Source organism: Aphanomyces astaci (genome assembly GCF_000520075.1).
Source record: "Aphanomyces astaci strain APO3 unplaced genomic scaffold supercont1.39, whole genome shotgun sequence".
In the NCBI taxonomy this organism is placed as follows: domain Eukaryota; phylum Oomycota; class Saprolegniomycetes; order Saprolegniales; family Verrucalvaceae; genus Aphanomyces; species Aphanomyces astaci.
Window position 1 is genome coordinate 1 of NW_009798302.1, and position 18,171 is coordinate 18,171.

An 18,171-nucleotide genomic window follows, 5' to 3' on the forward strand; every position below is an offset into this window, starting at 1 on the left:
GCGACAAGGCGAGGTGAAGATGTACAGTCGTTGAACAGGTCGTCACAATAGGTCGGGTCTAGTTTTGACGAGCGACGATGGTAGTTCCGGGTCCCCTGTAATTGAATGCGTTGTCGAGCCACACTGGACTGGGAGGACTTGTCCGAAGGGTAGCCGAGTGGTAGTTCGTTCCAGGAAGCGATAGTTGGTTTGGACGAGATTGTTGGACGTGAGATCTGAGTCGTCCAATTAGTCGGTGTGCGTGTCCGCGGTGTTGCAGCCTTTGGCATAGTTGGTGAAGGTAAGTTATCAGGCACCGCGTATAGTCCAGGGCAATGCGAGGCATCAAACTCGTCGCCGGCCTCACATAGCACGTCGTAAGGATTAGGGTCGACCCATTGTATGTGAGCGACCGCCTCGGATGTTGTGAAGTCTCGATTCGTGCGTTTGGCCTCGGCACACTTATTGAGCGTGTCAGCGAACCAGGCATACCATTTGGCTTCGTCCTCGATGTCTGCCGGGGCCAGAAGTAGGTGGGCCTCCGACGGTAGGAGGTTGAGGGTTTTGAGTATCTCGTCCTGTGCAGGGTTCTTGCGACGTTCGCGGATGCGATCAGTTTGCATGCGGACGTCAGCTGTAGTAATCGGGTAAAGTCGATCCTCGATTTCCTTGGGATATTCCTCCTAGCGTATTTCAGGGTACGACGAAAGAAGGTCGTTGACTTCCGCGTCCGAGAAGACTGGGCATGCAGGTTGGTCGTCCGCGCTGTTGCGAATCTGGTTGCGAGAAGTCGATGAAGCAACCGTCGAGTCGAGTGATGGTGCTTGAATAGGAGCCGTAGAATCGTCACAAACAGACTTGGCCACACAAACGTGGTTCGTCGGGGGGGGTCTTGAGTGCGTAGGAGAAGAGTGTGACTCGAGCTTGGCCAGACGAACAGAGTCCGTCGGCGGGGGACTTCGTCGTGAAACATGAGTGTGCGTAGATAGATGCGGCATTCGAGTCGAGTCCAAGATTGAAGGATGGAGAAAAGACGTGAGTCCTTCCTCCGTCGTAACAATTGGGATCGAACAAGAAAAGAAGATGCATTGTTCTCAGGCACATAGGGAGCGTGCTGAATGTGGAAAGCCGAGACGAAACCTGTTCCCATAAGGTTCATCTCAGCGCCAAAGCCTCAGGCTTGATTTGCGGTCTTGGATGGGCATTTGGCAACGGTGTGTCCAGGCTGGCCGCAGAAGTGGCAGAGCTTGACATGTTCGCCTGGGTAATGTCCCGTCTGGCCGCAAGAGTTGCAGCATAGTCCGTCGAGAGCATTCGTTGGCGCAATGTCCACGACGATCACAACGACCTGTCATGGATCTCAGACCAGACTTCACCGCCTTTCGTCTTGGAGTAGGCGATCCACCAGGCATTCAGGGTAGTGGGAGTCTTGACGACCGAGAGTTTCAGACCGAGAAGGGACTTGCGTTCGTCGTCAGTCAGACCACCGCGGTCAGCTTGTTCCAAGAGTTGCTCCATGAAGTACTCACCGTGATCATGGGCGTCCGACGACGGGATGGTAGTGTATTTCACAGCGCGACCGAATGCTTGGTTGCTCGAGGACGTGTCGATAGCCTCCTTCACATCAGCCATTTCACTGGACATTTTGGTCAAGAGGGCAGTGAGTTCGGAAGGGAGCTGAAAAGGGTAGCCCGAGGATGGTTCGGGTGCTGGGATCGAAGCTTGGGCTAGACGGGACGAGAAGTCTAGACTGAGCTGATCAATGAGTGTTTCGAGAAGTAGCACGCGGTCTTGCAGAAGGGTCTTGTCGTGGACGAGAGGCGAGACGCGTTCGTGTAAGAGTTGGTTTTCCTGGTAAGCGCTTCCAGGCAGGGGGCGAGTGTCGTCTGAAAGAGCAGGTGGTACAGGAAGTTGTTCGTGGAGGAGACGACCGAGAACTTGGACGTCACACGAGAGGCGTTCAACTTCGCGGGAGACACGATCTTCGTACGAGTGAAGAGCTGTGTGCAGTAGAGCGGTGGCCGAGGCTTGACTTTGCACCGAAGAATGCAATTCAGAAATGGCCTGATTTGGCGTAACAAATTTGGGGCTAAATCCTTCGACTGATTCTTCATTTGGATGTGTCGATTCGAATTCCACATGTCGCTCTACAGTACTACAGTACTCCCTCTGATCCACTATACTTGCGCGATAAGAAAATTTGCCGTGTGCCTCCCTGAATTAAATCATAACACCCTCATAAATTTAGGATCTATAATACGTATTATTAAGGGTGTAACGTTACAATTTCCATGTCGCATATCGAGGGAAGCATGTATTTGTAGAGGCAAATGCTGACCTGGACGATTTGATTTCCGAGTTTTCTCGTCACCATACATACATTCGTATAAAACATGCATTCGACTGATCAACACTCCATCTTGTTGCCTTGCCTCACTTTCACATGGCGCCAGGTCGGCGCGAGTTGACAAACACTGAGCGCGAGGCAATCCTGCGAGAAGCTCTGATGCGCAGCAATGGCACCTTCATGACCAAGATGCTTAAAGGGTTCAGCTCCGAGCTCGCTGCCAAGTACAGCTGCCATGTGTCATGCATTCGCCGTAGTAGTGATGTATGAATAGATGAATAGATGTATGAATATGCAACCTCGATAACGTACGTGTTGGTACTTGGTAGTTCTGTTGTACGCGTTGGAGAGTTGTCGGTGTTACCCCCCCTCCTGAATCGAATGGTGAGGTCCGATTTTTGAAGCCTGTTTCGCGCTCTTTCGTCTGGTCCAATCAGAGTGACGAACTTTGCTTTCAGGGGGGGCAAAGGTATTTTGATTTTCACTTCGTATTTTAATTTCATGTCATGTCTACCGTCCTAAAAACTCGCGCAAGTAAAATGGATCAGAGGGAGTAACAGACTGCAGGTCATTCGGATAACCGAAGCCGAATTCGGATAACGACGGGTTCAAAACTGACAAAGGGGGGTGTTCGAGTCAAAGGAGGGTGCTCCATCCGAAAATGACCAACCTCCATGGCGCGCAATTTGCAACTCTTCCTGCGGCAGTCAAAGCCATCAAGGAGGACGCTTCCCTGCACAAGCATGAGACTCAAGTTGACCGAGCCTTCAAGCGGGACGACGCCAAGCGCTTGATCTGTCGGCATCGTAACCAGCACGAGTGCACGTGGAACGTCGAGGTCGTCAAAGATATGTCGGCGTTGGGCACATGGACGATAGTGAGCGTCGACTCCGCCCATTCAGAAAGCTGTGAGAATGCGCGAAACGTGGACGAAAGCAAACGGCATGCTTCTGGTAGTACGAATGGAGCGGGAGATAGCCACCCAAGGGCAACAGTTGGGTTGGATGCACCAAACCATCAACTATTTCAAGGGTCCTTTGGAAGGCGTGACTTGGTGCTGACGCAGGATATGCGATGGGGAAGCGCCAAGGAAGCGTCGAGGGCGGTGAATGATTTCGCCCTCTTTGCGCAGAAGAAGCGAGCGCGCATGGACAAGAAGACGAGCGGCGGGCGCAACAAGAAGTACATTTGTTCGTGCGACAACTGCGGGTGGTACGTCCGTGTGCTTCGCGCGCCCAAGGCGGAGAGCTGGAAGATTTCTTCCATGAACTTGCAGCATTCCGAGACTTGCGTCGGCGCGGCACAGCCAACCGCCCGCCAGTTGGCGGACATGGCATCGTTTCGACAGGCTGTCGTGACCCACTCCAAAGCGAACGGCAAGCTGCTCACCGAAGACTTTTTGTCGTCTGCTGAACAAGGCATCAAGATTCCATTGCGACTGGCATATCGTGCCAAGAAGCTCATCGCCGTGCACTCACAGGACGACTTGGTCGAAAGCTACAAGTTCATTCCGTCGCTACTGTCATCCTTCGTCGACAAGAACTCTCCGTCGATTGCCGACTACACAGCCAGCGACATGGGTCACTTTGTGCGCGCGTTTGTCTTGCCCAGCGTCAGCCATCATGCCGCGCCCGCGCTTCAAAAAATTGTCGGCGTCGAAGTCATTCCGTCCACCTGTCCCGACTACAAGGGGTATGTCGTGCTGTTGTTGGGCCAAGACGGCAACTTCCAGCCCCAGATCATCGCGTTTGGACTAGTTCCAGAACCATCGGCCGAGCACGTCGAGTGGTTTATCACTCGGGCGCAGCGGGGCTTCAGCTTTGACGAGGTCCCCGTCGTGTGCACGTTCCTGTACCCTGGGGTCGTCGACGGCGTCCGTCGCGCGCTGCCCACTGTCACCATTCGATTCTGCATCAAGAGCTTGGTGGAAGCGCTGAATCAAGACAAATCCGTGGCCAAGTTGGGCCCAGCGGAGCTGCTCGTGTGGGAGCTGCACTTTCAAGAAACCGAAGCAGGGTTTGTGCAGACGATGCTTCAACTGGAGCAAGTGAACGAGTCGGCCGCGGCGTACCTTCGTGAGCTCGACCCGACGCACTGGACGTCGTACAAGGGACAGCTGTCGTCTACTCGGTACTATAAATGGTCGTCTACATCGTATACGACAGGTACATCACATACATGTACATATAATATATACATATATATATATATTCCAATTGTTTTAAAACTGGTCGTCTACATCGTATACGACAGGTACTTCACATACATGTAATATAATACTTATATATATTCCAATTGTTTTAATTTTTTTTAAATAATTGTAACTGTTCAACGGGTTAATAATGTATTTTTATTCTATTCCAAAACATATGTTTTATATCAAATCCATTATATTTTAAATGTACCTCGTATACTGTACATCTCGGATATAGACTGACGAACTAGCGTAGGCATGCACGGAGCGACAACAACCGATGGATGTGACGAAGCCCCGTTCGATTTACTCTACAGCTACTTGACGCGCATGATGGAACTGACGTTTGCAAAGAGCACATTGGCGGGTCAGTTGCTGGCTGCGTCGACGATTCTCACGCCTGGAGCCCAACATGTATACTCTGACGAAGTGAACGAGTCGCTGCAGTACACCACCCGACCCAGTGACGACCTGCTCGCGTACGTGTGGAAGTCTGGCGCCCGGCCCAAGGCCAACTTTCGCGTGCATTTGGGGGATGGGACGTGTACGTGTTCGAGTATGCATCAACTGGGGATTCCATGCCGCCACTTCATTGCCGCGGCGCGCCATTTCGGCCAAGATCAGGTACATATATATGTATTTATATATGTTGTTGTACTACTAGCTATGTAGTACTAACATGTTGGGATATTGGCCGTTTAGTTGATTTTGAATCACTTTGGATCAATTTACAAGGCAGACACGTACGTTGCGGCGTTTCACAAAGCGCGGATTGAGATGCCGTTGGAATCGGATCTAAGCAAGGACGAGTCACTGCTGCCAGCCGCCGCGGTAGTCGACGGCAGGACATCATCGTCCAAAGCCAAGAAAGCCAAAGCCCCCGACCTGAATTCGCGAAAAGACAAAGTGGCCAAGGCATCACCTATGCCAATTCCCCCGTCGACGACGACGACTTCAGCGCCGTCGACACTTGTGTTGTCGTCCGACTCTGCCACCAACACCACCGACATGGACATGATCTCTGCCATGAGCATGGGCCTGGCGATTCCAGGGTTGACGCCGCCAATGATGCAGCAATACCCCATTCCCCCACACTCGTATCTACACGAAATGCACATGCACATGACACATCACCAACAACATCAGCAGCAGCAGCAGACGAACCCGCCGCCGTCGTCGGCCCCAAACGGGTTCTCGATGGTTTAACGATAAGATGCATATACAGGTGGGTTGTTGATGTTATACAAATGCGCCGGATATATCCCGCGATGGACGTGCTGCAAGAGTTGGGATGCTACGTCTTGTTGGCTTTCTTCTTTTGCGCGTGGACGGCGGTGAGAATTTTACGCTTGAGCGCCACACGATGCATGTGGACAGAGGTTTTGGCGGGCTTTGGCTTGTTCGAGGGGGCGTGCAGCTTCTTCTTCGCCGCCACGGAAATGCCGTAGCTCTTGTCCAGCACGAGTTGCATGTCCTTTGCGTCCACTTGCGTCGCTCGACGGTGCTTGGCCAACCGACCGCTCGCAGACGTCACGTCGTGCACGAAATCTGTCGCCATGTCCATGAGCAGCTCCTCCACTCCCGGCTGAAGGACGAACTTGGGGTCCACCTCTGCCAGTATCTTCTGAAGGTAGTCGTTCTGGTTGTTCACATTGCCGCCCATGAGGTTTCCTTGCGCACTTTGGGTGCCTCGCCGAGCCATCTCGTCCGAGCTTGCACGTGCGTTTTCTCTATTATCAAAAACTATGAAAACAGTAGCAAAATAGTGTGAAAACAAAGTCAAAATCGACAAATAATTTCAAAACGTTCAACCAGTTTATACAATTATTCGCAAAATATTTGTCGTATTTGGAACAAAAAACGTGAACTTTGTAACCAACATATTATTCAGACGTCTAAATATCGATGGCATTACAGTATTGCTTGGATACGACGGACGGGGATGGGGACGAAGCGCCCGAGCAAGACATCGCAACATCATGGCGTTGAAGCATTCGACTTCGTAGCAGCAGGACATCAAGGAGAAGCTGATGGTGACGAGGACAACCTCGGCTCCGCTTTGCTAGACATCATCAAGGCCGTGGACGTGGATCGCCTTCGCACTGTTGCCGGCGCCGGGACATCGTTCGAGTGCTTGCTCGTAATTATGAATTGGATGCACAAGTGGCAGCAAGAGTACGAATGCATCATGTCGTCCTTGACCCTATACACGGAAACATTGAGCAGAAACCTGGACGACAACGAGGCGCAGGAAGACACGGCAGGCGAGATCAAGGAGATCGAAGACGAGGGCGTCCAGGTGCTCGCGGGGTTTGAAAAGATCGCGCTCGCGCTGCTCCGAAGCGACAGCTTTGTCCCCATCGACTTGTTGGACGACATGGGATGGACGCTGCTCATGCAGGCCGCCAACTGCGGTGCTGCGTCGTTCGTCCACGCGCTCGTCCATGATTTTGACGCGGACATTGAGAAGCGCCAACACAATCATTCCCTTGGCACACCTGCATTGGCTCGAGCCATCGATGCGGGACACGTGGATGTGCTCGGGGATCTGTGCAACGCCGCCATGGCCAACGCCGTGTTCAAGTACAAGTGCGACGACGACGAGGCCGCCGACGACGAGGTGCACACCCCGCTGACACTGGCATGTCGCGGTGGACATGAAAACATCGTATCGTTTCTTCTTGGCCAAGGCACGGTGGACGTCAACTTGAAGCTGCCTGACTCGGAAGACTCGGCCCTGCACATTGCCGTTTGCTTTGACATGGAGGCCATCGTCAAGCTGCTGCTCCAGCATCCAACCACAGACATTAACGCCACCAACGCACAGGGCTATACGGCGGCGTTTGGTTGCTCCAACGCCGCCCTCGTGGACACGCTCTTGTCCCATGGATTGGACTCAACAATTGAAGGCTTCCAGGGCGAAACGCTGCTCGACATGGCGCTGGCACTGGGAGACGAAGATGTGGCCACCATTGTGTGCACTCGATTAGAAGCGGACGCTGTGGCAGCGGTCGCGACCAACCAGTCCAGTTAGAATAACTCAAGTAGCATTACCATCGGGTAGATGTACAGTACATCCCAGTTGTCTGGGTTCTTTGGTAGGTAGTATGGGATATCTAGAATGATATACAAATTTTGGCTGAAAGCTCAAATTTGTATATTTGTGCTGATTCACGAAATCAATCGGTCGATTTTTGTATAGATACTATGAACTACTAGTAGTACTATTATTAATAATAGTACTATTAATAGAGCAATGTTACAACTGTAGTACTCGGAGTATGACCAAAGCATGACACGGAATGAGTTTGACTTTTGATTGCTTCGTGCATTGAGCTTTTTTTCCACGATATGTTGATCACTACTTGCAGTATGTGTAGCTACATTGGCACTTGTAATTTGGTCGTGGAGCCTACGGGGCATGTGGCGTTTCAGCCTTGAAGTTGCCGGTTTCGCACGTAGCCTTCCTCTCGCTGGAGATATCCATACTAATCGTGTAGGCGGGGGTTCGATCTCTCTTCGCGGGGGCGATGGGGGCTTGCAGAGGGTGCCGTCCGAGGGAAGTTTAGAGTGGTAGGCTGCAACGAACGGGCCGGTGATTCTCAACAGCGCCACATTCTCCTTTTTCATGCGCGAGGTGGACTCATTGATCTTGCGTTGGGCATCTGCAAACGCAGCAAGGACCGTCTTCAGTGCGCAGTACTCAATCCAGTCCTGCCGGCTGAGGGTCGAGTCCTTGGGCATGCCCGCTAGAGTCAGCTTGACCACGCGCGAGCATGCAGTCAAGAGAGGGACCAAATCGGGGTGGCAGTCGCGCCAGAACTTGGTGTGCTCGTTCGTAAACTCATGGGCGTGACTTTCATCTCCGTTTGGCCGATTGTACGCATAATATACAGCCCGGTGTCTGTCCCGACAACTTCTGGAGCGATTTCCCTGTCTTTGTGACAAGGGTCATTTCGTTGTCCAAGTCGATGGGAGGGAGGTCCTCCCCACTCAGCATAGTCTCGAAGAGGTGCCGGTCCTTGGGGGAGACGAGAGTTCGCGCGGTGGTGAGGGGGTCCTCCAGACTAATTTGTTCTGTGGGGAAATCCATCGCATACTCTACGGACGCGCCGTTCAAGAGGGTGATCGCCAAGAGAGCAATTCGATCTCTAATGTCGTCGGGGTCTAGGGGTTCCGCGAACTCCAAGAGGTTGCGGAGGCGCCCCTTCTCCCCCTAGTACTTTGACACCTTGGGGGGCCACGCACTGAGCATTGCAAATACATTGGTCTCAGGGCTCTCGGTGGATATATCGGAAAACACTCGCTTGGCGTTTGTCTTGGCGGTCGTCGTGCCAGTCATTGTAACGGTGGTGTCGTATTCTTTTGAAGTTTTACGCTCAAAATTTCATTTTTCAGTTGATCGTTGACAGTACTGTAGATTGGAGTTGTAAATATTAATAATTGAAGGTTTTGATGGTTCAGTTTTGGTTCAATCCGATTTCAAAGGTCTGTGAAAACTTGGTCACGATGTTCGCCAAAGCGTTCAACACGAGCGGCAATACGCGGCTGAAGGGCAAGGATGTGAAGAAGGTTCGGTTGGACCTGTTAAAGTCCTGTGGCATTGAGAGCGATGCGAGCTTCCCATGGAACCTCCTGGCCAAGGCGGAAATCGTCAAGATCAAGCTGGCGGCTCCAAGCCGCACGGTGTTGTTCACGGACGCCGATTCGAACGTGCTGGCGTTCGATGTCCACGGAAAAGGCGACGTGGTGCCGTCGGTGTACCTACTTTGGCACGAGCCAGCGCTGCGCTCGCACTTGCCGCAGCTTGTTGTACATTCTCCAGTGAGCCATTTCTTGCTGCGTGGCGCAGACCCGATGCTGCCCGGGGTGTTGAAACAATCTCATTCGACTGACCATCCGTTCCTCAAGGGACAGTTGCGTGCCGTGTACGTGCACGGCAATCCGATGCCATTTGCGATCGGAGACATGCTTGTGGACGCGGAAACCCTCGCCGTCCAGGGATGGAAAGGCAAGGCCATGCAACTTTTGCATGTTGTGTTTGACGAACTCTCGAAACTGAACCCTCAGTCGCTTCTTTCGCGCAACCTTCCTGAAGGGTTCACCGACAACGAAATCCTTCCCATAGAAGTAGCCAGCCAAGCTACAGCATCTGAAGTACTCGACATCAACGCTATTACGCTAGAGGGTGACGAAATAGAGGAGAAGAAGCCACCGTCTACCGTCCATGTTGGCCCGAACGAGGACGATGCCAACGATGAAGAAGAAGGTGAAAGCGTCAGGTCCCAAGCCGACCTAGATGACCTTCTCGAGCGAAGTTTCTACCAAGCCATGAAAGTGGTCAAGCCCAGCGACGCGCCCATGCTCGCCAGTCGGTTTTACGCGTCGCTGGTGCTGCCATGTCGTCCCGTCGGCACGGCCATCAACGTCAAGGGCACCTCGTACAAGAAGATTTCGACGTTTCTCAAAGACATGGCGTCCCGAGGCGTGGTCGACGTGACTGAGCACGACGGCGTCCAAACCATCACGTTGTTTCGAAAGACCCATCCGTACGAACCCCACCTGCTGATGTTTCAGTGGAAGGCTCACCCCCGTCGACATGGTTGGTTTGTGTGTTGTGTAGGGACGTGAGTCGCCACCAGCTCCATCGCTCGGAAATGAACGTCGCCGTCGACTTGGAGGCTGTACGACCCCCTCCTCCTCACTAGAACCTTGACATTCCGAAATGATGAGGACGATCCTGTCGACATGTAGGAAGCGACGGCGGGTATGTTTGTTCCTGGCAAGTATGCCCCCGAAGTGGTGCAGCTGTACCGGTTGACGCAGCAAACGCAGCTGTTGGGGGCGGACACCAAGGCGACGGCGCTCCACTTGGCCGATGTCCGGGCCCTGTTGAATGAGTACATTGCCACGAACGGACTGGTACACCCACGGGAGCCCCAATATGTCCAATTGGACATGATCTTGACCGATGCCTTGTATCCAGGAAAGAAGAAACCGGTACGTTGCATTGCGATTATGTCACCAAGTGTACGATCCACGACTGTTGTACATACGTGTAGGCGGCGGGGTACCCAGACAAGTTATTGCGCCAAGACGTGCTCCAGCTCTTGGTGTCACGCCTTCGGGTTTGTAAATCCTCCAATCGCCCTTGTCCTTTAGTTGTGAAAACTGAAGTTAATGAGCATTGGGTAGCCCTACCATTCGATTCAACTGTACCCAGAGCAGCCGGTGGTGCCCGTGGTGGGGGAATATCGACCGATTCGCATTAAGACGGAGCTGACCAAACGCCAAAAACCAGTGACGATCGTGGCCAACATTGAGGTATATAATTATATATAGTAGTACCTACTGTAGTACCTAGTACCTCGGTATATATGGACCTAGTACCTCGGTATATATGTACCTAGTACCTAGTACATACCTCGTTCCATGGTTATGATTGGAAAGTACTCATACATGTCTGTCAATGTGGGGTATGTAGCAATTTGGCCTCGACCCCGATGCGTTTTTAAAAGACGCCCAAAAGAAGTGGGCCTGCAGGTAATAACAAGCAACCATTCGACGATGATACAGTAGAACGAGGTGTGACTGACACGGCCATCTTCCTAGCGCCACGATCGTTCTTCACGGCAAAGACGTCGAGGTGCATATCCAAGGCAACTTGGGCCAAGATGTCGTCCAGTACCTCGGCACCCAGTACAAGATTGCGTCTAAGTTGTGCAGCGTCGAGTGGGGCAAGGGCTGCCAAAAGCCCAAAAAGTAATCCACAGGAAAAACAACACCATGGACTCTATTAATCTCGATCGATCACGCCCTTGCTGTTCAAGACGGCGTACTCCAACTGCTTGGCCAAGACCGCTTTCGTCGAGTATGCTGGTAAATGGAGGGTGTTGGTACACGTCCGTGCAAACGGCAGCGTCGCATCCGCCGCCTGGCCGTCCGGACTCACCCGTCGCACGACTTCAAACTGGGGCTTGAGCTTCTCAAACCCGACGCCGCCGGGCGGGAGGTTCGGACACCCTGTCGCATACAAGAGGAACGCGCGGCGCTGGGCAGTCGTCATGTCGACAAGCACCTCGATAAAGTGCTCGATGGGCTCGCTGGACGACGTGTACCCGTGCGCCAACTTGATTGTCTGGCGGAGGGATTCGTGGGTCCACTCGACGTCCGCCGTGCCACATAGCGTCAGCTGCAGTTCGTCCACAAACAGCAGCTTGAGCTTGGTCAGCGGCACCACCTCGCCCAGCCCTTCTTGAAACGCCTGCACTTGGCTAGATACGCCGCGACCTAGCCATGACTCGACCACCAGCGCCACATACAAGTGCAGGTTGTCCACTGTCACAGCTTTGGCACTTCCATTGGTTTCTACTTGCAAAGGACTGTGAGTTATAGAGGATGGGGAGATGGGGGATGGGTAGTACTAGGTAGTACCTAGCTCGGCTTGTGTGATCGGGTCGACAAAGTTGAGGTCCACTGCCGCCAGCCAGTCGCGAGCCGACATGTTTTCAATCCGGACGTCGGACTTCGGTGTCGTCTGCAGCAGAGCCTTGGACACGGTGTGTAGTTGCGATAGGATGCGGCCAGGCTCCAAGAAGATGGCGGCCAGATCCGAAGCATCCACACGTTCGCCAAACACTAGCTTTAAAAAGTGCGACGACAGCGGCAGAGGCAACAACCGTTCGTCTTGCAGCGCTTTCCCAGCCAAACGCCTACACGAACCCCACTCTCAACCAATCATTTACGTCGTAGGTCGTTGTACCCCATGAGTCGGAATCGATCTTTGAGCGCGTCCGACGCCGCCGCGACGGGGACCGGGAACAGCCCGTTGGGATGCCGCACCACGTCGTCAGTGGAACCTTCATGTCCTCGGACCCTACCCATGTTCAATATATTTCTTTCGCGTCTGGCGACTGTAGTCGACAAGCACAACATGTACATTTGATGTGTATGTCACGTATTAGTGTGCTGAATATCGAACCAAGTAGGAACGAGAGTTCATATATGTATAGCTGTACCAGACATGCATGGTGGCATTGCATTGCAGCGCATGGGCGACAGCCGAATAGAACGCCGCCGTCACGCCCGAGCCGTACCCGCGCTCACCCACAAACACAATGTCGAGCACGGCCTTGCGCTTGGCGTGCACCTTGAGGACAGCGTCGGCACTGTGGAGGATGTCGCTGCGGTCAACTTTGGCTCGTTCCTTGGGCAGTGGCGAGATCGTCAGTTCGTCATTCGCTGACTCCAAATGGTCGCGAAACCAGTGCAACGACCGTGAAAACCCAAACGCCGTTGTCCGAAACAACGTGTACCGCATCTCGAGCGGAAACAAAAACTTGGTCTAATACATGTACACGAGAGGTTCAGATATATGTAATATATATATGTAGATGGAAAAACAAAAACGTGGTCAAATCAATGCATACATGAGTGTTTCATATATATATATATATATATTGTTTCCATATATATATATATATTTGTTGTTTCCATACATATATATATATATACCTGTTGCACGAGCTCGTCGCACCAAGCCGGGTACGTGCCGCTCGTGACTGACAGCACGTCCTGCAACTGCATGCGAAGCTTCCTTGACAGTTGTGGGTTGAGCCACGTGTCCTTGGTAGTTCCATCGCCAAACATGTCGTGCAGCACCTGCAGCAGCCGGACGCATTGGGTAAACGCGGGTGGTCCTGCGATACTGTGGTCGGACGTAGGCAACGCTGTCGCAGGCTTGACGTCGTCACGTTTCCACCGCACTTGAAAGTCGCAAAAAACGTTGAACACACACTTCCACGGTACCAACCCCAGCGATTGCGACGGGTGGATCCGAGTCAAACACTGAAACAAGTTGTCGTCTGGAGCAAATTCCATGAGCGGCACCGACGGCGCCGTCGACTGGAACGTCGCCGCTTCGAAGCCCAAGTGCTCCAGGTATTGGCCCAAGCCCCGCAAGTACTTTGCATCTTTGCACACAATGTCCACGAGCCAAGACGAAAAGCCAGCCCATGTCAGCACGTCTTCTTGGTTTGCGGTTGTCGCGTACCCAGAAAACGCCAAGTACTCTTCCGACGGCGCCAGCCCAAGCTTGAGTTGTTTGCAGAAACTGCTGAATTCCGCCAACGACCACTTGGCAAGAGTGTCCGACTCGACTGTGTCGTCCGCCTCCATCGAGGATGGCTTGGCCGCGGGTACTTGTCCGGCTGCAAACGATCGAAACAACCACCGGGCCACGGGGACTGCCACGTCGTTGAGGCGGGCGCCGTCCGGCGTGAGCCAATGCAGTTGATCCTCCGACTTGTCGCTGGACTCGCCCAAACCGAGCAACACCCGAACGACGGGCGGCGACGCTGTCGTAAACAGTTCGTCTTCGGCGGTTATGGTGGGTCGCGAATTGGGCTTGGCGGCTGCTGCTTTTTGCTTGTTTTTCTTGGCGCGAGAAGGGGGCGTCGACGACGCGGCGGCAGCGGAGGACGACGACGACGCGACGGCGGCAGTACTGCTCTCGTCCTCGGCGTCAATGTGGTCCGAGTGGCGGGAGCGCGAGAGCAGCCGTCGCAGGTGTTCCAGCACGGGTCGGCCGCCATTCCGTCCACTGTGCGAGTCCAATGCCCCCAGCATTCGTTGCACTACACCATTATCATCAGGTCCATCATCTCGACGACGTAGAATACCTTTGGACGACGCAGCCGACCCAGGCCTGGCCTTGGCTTGAAATGTCACGACGTTGGCTTCGTCCACGACCAACGGCACGTTCACCTGCGACGACCCAAACGAGACTTGAACCTCCACCTGCGACGCCGTTGTCTTCTTCACAAACGTCCCGCATACGCAAATGAGCGATCCGCCATGATTCGACGACACCCACACCTTGTCGCCTTCGGTCGGGGTAGTTGCCGACATGTCTTGCAATCGCAACACATCCATCAACCGTTGCTCTCGCGACCGCGCCTTGTCGTATGGGGGCGACGACTCGGCCAACAACCGCGGGTGGACGGCGGCGTCGTCGTCGTCCCGGATCACCTCGCCCCCCTGTCGCTTGATGCGCTTCGATCGACGCACATGGTGACTAGTCTGGTCGTCGTTGTCGTCGTCGTCGTCCGGCGTGGTTCGTTTCAACGCCGGCGGACGCCCAAACACGCTCAAGTCCATCGACACGGACGCACACACACGCAACGACTTGACGAGGCGGTACGTTTCTTCATGCAGCACCTCCTCGACGTACTCGTCGCGGCAATGCACGAGGTGGCACCCTGTCGCAGATTCAAAGCCACACACGGTCGCTTCAACCCACTTGCCGTCGGACGGTTTCCAAATCGAATGGCCGACCAAACTCCACGCGTACTGGAGCCACTGGGGGTCCCGCAGTGTCGCACATCGAAACACGGTGCGTTCAAACGACGAAAACAGCGTCAGCGGCGACGCATGGATGCTCCGGGGGGGGGCGTCCGTACGTTTCTCGACGCGCATGCGGAGACGCAATTGCCGCGTCAACGGGTAGAATTCCTTGCCTTTGGCCATGGCGTAGCTGATCACAGGCAGCGATTCATGCAACCCCACGACTTGATGCAAGTGGCGGACCAGCGTCTGCCACTTCGGCGTCCACACGACCGCGCCTGTGCGGGTCGAAAGCGCCTGCAGCAGCGTTGGCACGACCGCCGATTTGGTCAGTTCGTACGTTGTGACGCCGTCGTCGATGCACGACAGCATGTCGTCCAAGACAGTGTCACAGGACGTCTCGAGGTGCTCACACAAGGCATTCAACCGGGCAACCACTGGATTCGCCACCAACGACGTTGACGCCAGCGGTTGCAATGTGTCGAGCCAGTCCGAGACCAGAGATGACACGGCCGCGTCGACAGCGTTCAACGTACGGGTAGGCTGCGCAATCGACCGCAGGCGCTCCAGAATGCCCTGCCGTTCCATGTGCCGAACCACCGTCGGATTCTGAACAGCTGACAGCGCTTGGAGCAGGCGCAGCGCGAGGATCGTCGGGTACACGTCTCCGTCGGCATCGTTGTTGTTGGGGGTGGTGACGTCGCCGGAAGCGGGCGTTTCCATCAACAGACCGTGGATTACCTCTAGCAACACACCCAAGTCGGCCTCCGTCAACTCGAGTATCGGGTACACGAGCACGGTGGCTAACGTGGACAAGACTGCGTGGGTCACGTGCTTGTTGTCCACAGCTGCCACAGCATGCACCAGACTCGTAAACAGCGCGTGCGTAAAGTACGAAACGAACTCGCCCCGTACGTCCGCAGCGATCCCCTTGGCATCCTTCTTGGAACGAGGAGGAAGGGCCTCGTCGTCATGTGTCATGTCCTGGTCTTCGTCGTCGTCACTGTCGTCGTCCCCGTCGTCCTCGTGCGATTCGTCGCCATACATGTCATGATACGCATCCTCGTCGTCGTCGTCGTCGTCTCCTTCTGAATGCATGTCATCATCGTTATCACCGTCGTCGTCAAAATGGTCATCCGACTCGTCTTCTTCCATGTCGTTCCATGCGCGGGTAAAGTCTTCAATCAGCACTTCCCGCGCCTGCAACGACGCTGATGCCCCTGCGGACGGAGGGGCCAGCACGAGCCCGCCACCCGCCGACGCCACTTCGTCGACATTGGGTCGAGAAGGTCGATGGGGATGGTGGCGTCCGTGGAGGTGGTGGCCATCGTCGCAGACACCCTCGTGATCCATCGTCGCAGGTGACAGCCGAGCTGCCAGCAGTTTGGTCACGGGATGGTTCGGCGGGTGCTTGGCCAGCACTTGGTGCAGGGTCTCTCCATGTTCGTTGGCAGCATTGGGACTCGCGCCATGCTGCAGCAAGACCAACACGACGTCGCACCGTCGGGCGTCGGCGGCGGCATGAAGCGCTTCCACCGACACATGCGCGCCTTTGCGGATGAGCAGCCGGACCATCGCCACCGACGACGTGGTCACCGCCACCAGAAACGGCGACGGCGAGTGCAGCGTCGCGCCGTCTTTGAGGAGGGACGACACAGTTGCCACCGCGTTTGCCTTGATAAATGCAAGCAGAAACTTCTGGAGGGTCGTCGACTCGTTGGCTTGGTGGCTGGCAATCCGCGCCGCGACTTTGGACAGGAAGCGCAGCGTGGGCGTAGCCACCGATTCGGTCTGCAACATCGGACCCAGCTGCTGCATCAATGGCTGGGCCACGTCCGGGTCAACCAGGGTCGTAAATACTGTCGGCGACTCGTCGAGGAGTTCCGACAGCAGGGCGACGGCGGCGCGGCTGGCGTCGTGGCTGCCGCCGTCGTCCGTCGACGGTGCCACCATGATGTGCAGCAGCTGGCGGGTCACCGACGCCGTCAAATGTTCGTGCAGAGGCGTGCGGTGGAACAGCACCGTCATGCACTTGATCGCGCCTACTTGGACGCGGGGGTTGATGTGGCCAATGTACGTTTCCAGGGCGGCCATGATGGTGGGAAGCGCGGCTTGGGGCGCCGCGGGCTTGCGGTGGGAAGCCGAGGACGACGAGGGCGGTTTCGTGTGGAAGTGCACCCGTTGGCACACCTTTTGAAGCAGCGACAGCGTCGTGAGCAGAACGTTCACGTGCATTGTGTTAGCAAACGTCAAAAAGCCAAGCAGTTTGGCCAATGGATCGGGCTGGCACAGGTCGCGGAAGGCCGCGGGGTGAGACTGGCACGCGACTTCGAGCCCGTTGGTCGCTTCTTCGGCCAAATGCTTGGCCAACGACTCATGCTGGTGGTGCATCGCGACTTCGTCCATGATGTCCAAGTACATGGCCATGTACTCGGAGGCTTTCTTCCCGTCTGACATGCGAATGTCCAGTTTAATCAAGTAGTTGAGCGACTGGCATGCCAGCAACCGCGGCTGCAGCGCGAATTTGGCCTTGGTTTTGAGAATGCCGCTGAGGACGGTCACGAGGTGTGGGTCGGTCTTTGGGCTAAACTTCGGTCGGCCCATGAGCAACCCGAGGCCGCCCTCGGCCGACGCTTCGGTCATCGCCAAGTTGTGGGTCATGGCCTGCAACGTGTCGACCAATTTCACGCCGCCTTTCTTGTCGTTCGCGAGGGCTTCGAGCGCGGCGCTGGAAATACCCGCGGGCGACGATGAATCGTCTTTGCCCGCTTTCTCGAACAGCCCCAGAGCCGCCCCAAGGCCATGTCCTCGATGCGATCGCGCGACTCCCATGCTCGCAGGATTTGGGGTACTACACACTGTACATACATGCGCTTGACGAGGGTTCAATAGCGTACATGCTGCACACTCCCAACGTCCATCGCCAGCAGCACTTGCTGTCGCGGCGGACGACGATGTGACGCTGCTAGAGTCAAGAACTTCGCGCGGGGAGCCACAGATCTCACAAATGGACGAGCTACTGCTGTTTTCGTATGTACATTGGGTGCAATTCCACGTCGTTGATGCGCCAGTTGTCGCTGCTGCGACGTCACTAGTCTCGACTGCCGACTGCTGGCTGCTCAGTTCACTCGTCGAATCCATCTCGTCATCCTCATCGAGTTCATCGTCGATCTCGCCTTCTTGGAGGAGGAGCTCCTGCAGCACGTGCGCTTCGTCGGCTTCGTCCGTGTCCATACGCACCACCCCTTCTTCGTCCCTGCTTCGGATAAAGAATAACCACCTCCATCGCGCACTTAAAAACCAAGCG

The 18,171-nt window shown here is 54.8% G+C and overlaps 5 protein-coding genes across 8 annotated transcripts; 2 read left to right on the forward strand and 3 right to left on the reverse strand.

The window, feature by feature from the left end:
• Nucleotides 1–5,734: 5,734 nt before the first annotated feature.
• Nucleotides 5,735–6,251, reverse strand: H257_12117 (hypothetical protein). The gene has a single exon (XM_009839227.1). The coding sequence runs from the start codon at nt 6,220–6,222 to the stop codon at nt 5,815–5,817; it is 408 nt and encodes a 135-aa protein (XP_009837529.1). The 5' UTR covers nt 6,223–6,251; the 3' UTR covers nt 5,735–5,814.
• Nucleotides 6,252–6,440: 189 nt separating this feature from the next.
• Nucleotides 6,441–7,782, forward strand: H257_12118 (hypothetical protein). The gene has a single exon (XM_009839228.1). The coding sequence runs from the start codon at nt 6,463–6,465 to the stop codon at nt 7,552–7,554; it is 1,092 nt and encodes a 363-aa protein (XP_009837530.1). The 5' UTR covers nt 6,441–6,462; the 3' UTR covers nt 7,555–7,782.
• A 150-nt stretch (nt 7,783–7,932) lies between these two features.
• H257_12119 (hypothetical protein) lies at nt 7,933–8,862 on the reverse strand (the record flags this gene model as incomplete). Its single annotated transcript, XM_009839229.1, has 4 exons — nt 7,933–7,993; nt 8,110–8,376; nt 8,438–8,736; nt 8,785–8,862. 4 exons carry the CDS (start codon nt 8,860–8,862, stop codon nt 7,933–7,935), a joined length of 705 nt encoding a protein of 234 aa, XP_009837531.1.
• Nucleotides 8,863–9,007: 145 nt separating this feature from the next.
• H257_12120 (hypothetical protein) lies at nt 9,008–11,409 on the forward strand. 4 transcript variants are annotated; one of them, XM_009839230.1, is made up of 7 exons: nt 9,013–10,069; nt 10,144–10,204; nt 10,275–10,520; nt 10,583–10,648; nt 10,716–10,844; nt 11,005–11,063; nt 11,133–11,409. In XM_009839230.1, the coding sequence occupies exons 1-7, from the start codon at nt 9,030–9,032 to the stop codon at nt 11,284–11,286; spliced, it is 1,755 nt and encodes a 584-aa protein (XP_009837532.1). In that variant the 5' UTR covers nt 9,013–9,029; the 3' UTR covers nt 11,287–11,409. The 4 variants fall into 4 exon arrangements, with proteins under 4 accessions (XP_009837534.1, XP_009837535.1, XP_009837532.1 ...); XM_009839232.1 differs by having other exon boundaries at nt 9,008–10,069; nt 10,583–10,844; XM_009839231.1 differs by lacking the exon at nt 11,133–11,409 and having other exon boundaries at nt 11,005–11,087.
• H257_12121 (hypothetical protein) lies at nt 11,293–18,128 on the reverse strand. Its single transcript, XM_009839234.1, has 6 exons — nt 14,201–18,128; nt 13,035–14,155; nt 12,539–12,864; nt 12,283–12,396; nt 11,955–12,232; nt 11,293–11,888 (listed from the first exon to the last, which is right to left on the reverse strand). Exons 1-6 carry the CDS (start codon nt 18,096–18,098, stop codon nt 11,317–11,319), a joined length of 6,309 nt encoding a protein of 2,102 aa, XP_009837536.1. The 5' UTR covers nt 18,099–18,128; the 3' UTR covers nt 11,293–11,316.
• Nucleotides 18,129–18,171: the final 43 nt, after the last annotated feature.

Excerpts from the sequence above, each read along its gene's own strand:
- H257_12117 (XM_009839227.1), bottom strand. The coding sequence starts at position 6,222 with ATGGCTCGGCGAGGCACCCAAAGTGCGCAAGGAAACCTCATGGGCGGC.
- H257_12118 (XM_009839228.1), top strand. The coding sequence starts at position 6,463 with ATGGGGACGAAGCGCCCGAGCAAGACATCGCAACATCATGGCGTTGAA.
- H257_12120 (XM_009839230.1), top strand. The coding sequence starts at position 9,030 with ATGTTCGCCAAAGCGTTCAACACGAGCGGCAATACGCGGCTGAAGGGC. Across the intron at positions 10,205-10,274 it reads TCGCCGTCGACTTGGAGGCT|GAAGCGACGGCGGGTATGTT; the intron begins GTACGACCCCCT and ends GTCGACATGTAG. Across the intron at positions 11,064-11,132 it reads CAAAAGAAGTGGGCCTGCAG|CGCCACGATCGTTCTTCACG; the intron begins GTAATAACAAGC and ends CCATCTTCCTAG.
- H257_12121 (XM_009839234.1), bottom strand. The coding sequence starts at position 18,098 with ATGGACACGGACGAAGCCGACGAAGCGCACGTGCTGCAGGAGCTCCTC. Across the intron at positions 12,397-12,538 it reads AATGCCACCATGCATGTCTG|GGTCCGAGGACATGAAGGTT; the intron begins GTACAGCTATAC and ends GAACATGGGTAG. Across the intron at positions 11,889-11,954 it reads GATCACACAAGCCGAGCTAG|AAACCAATGGAAGTGCCAAA; the intron begins GTACTACCTAGT and ends CTTTGCAAGTAG.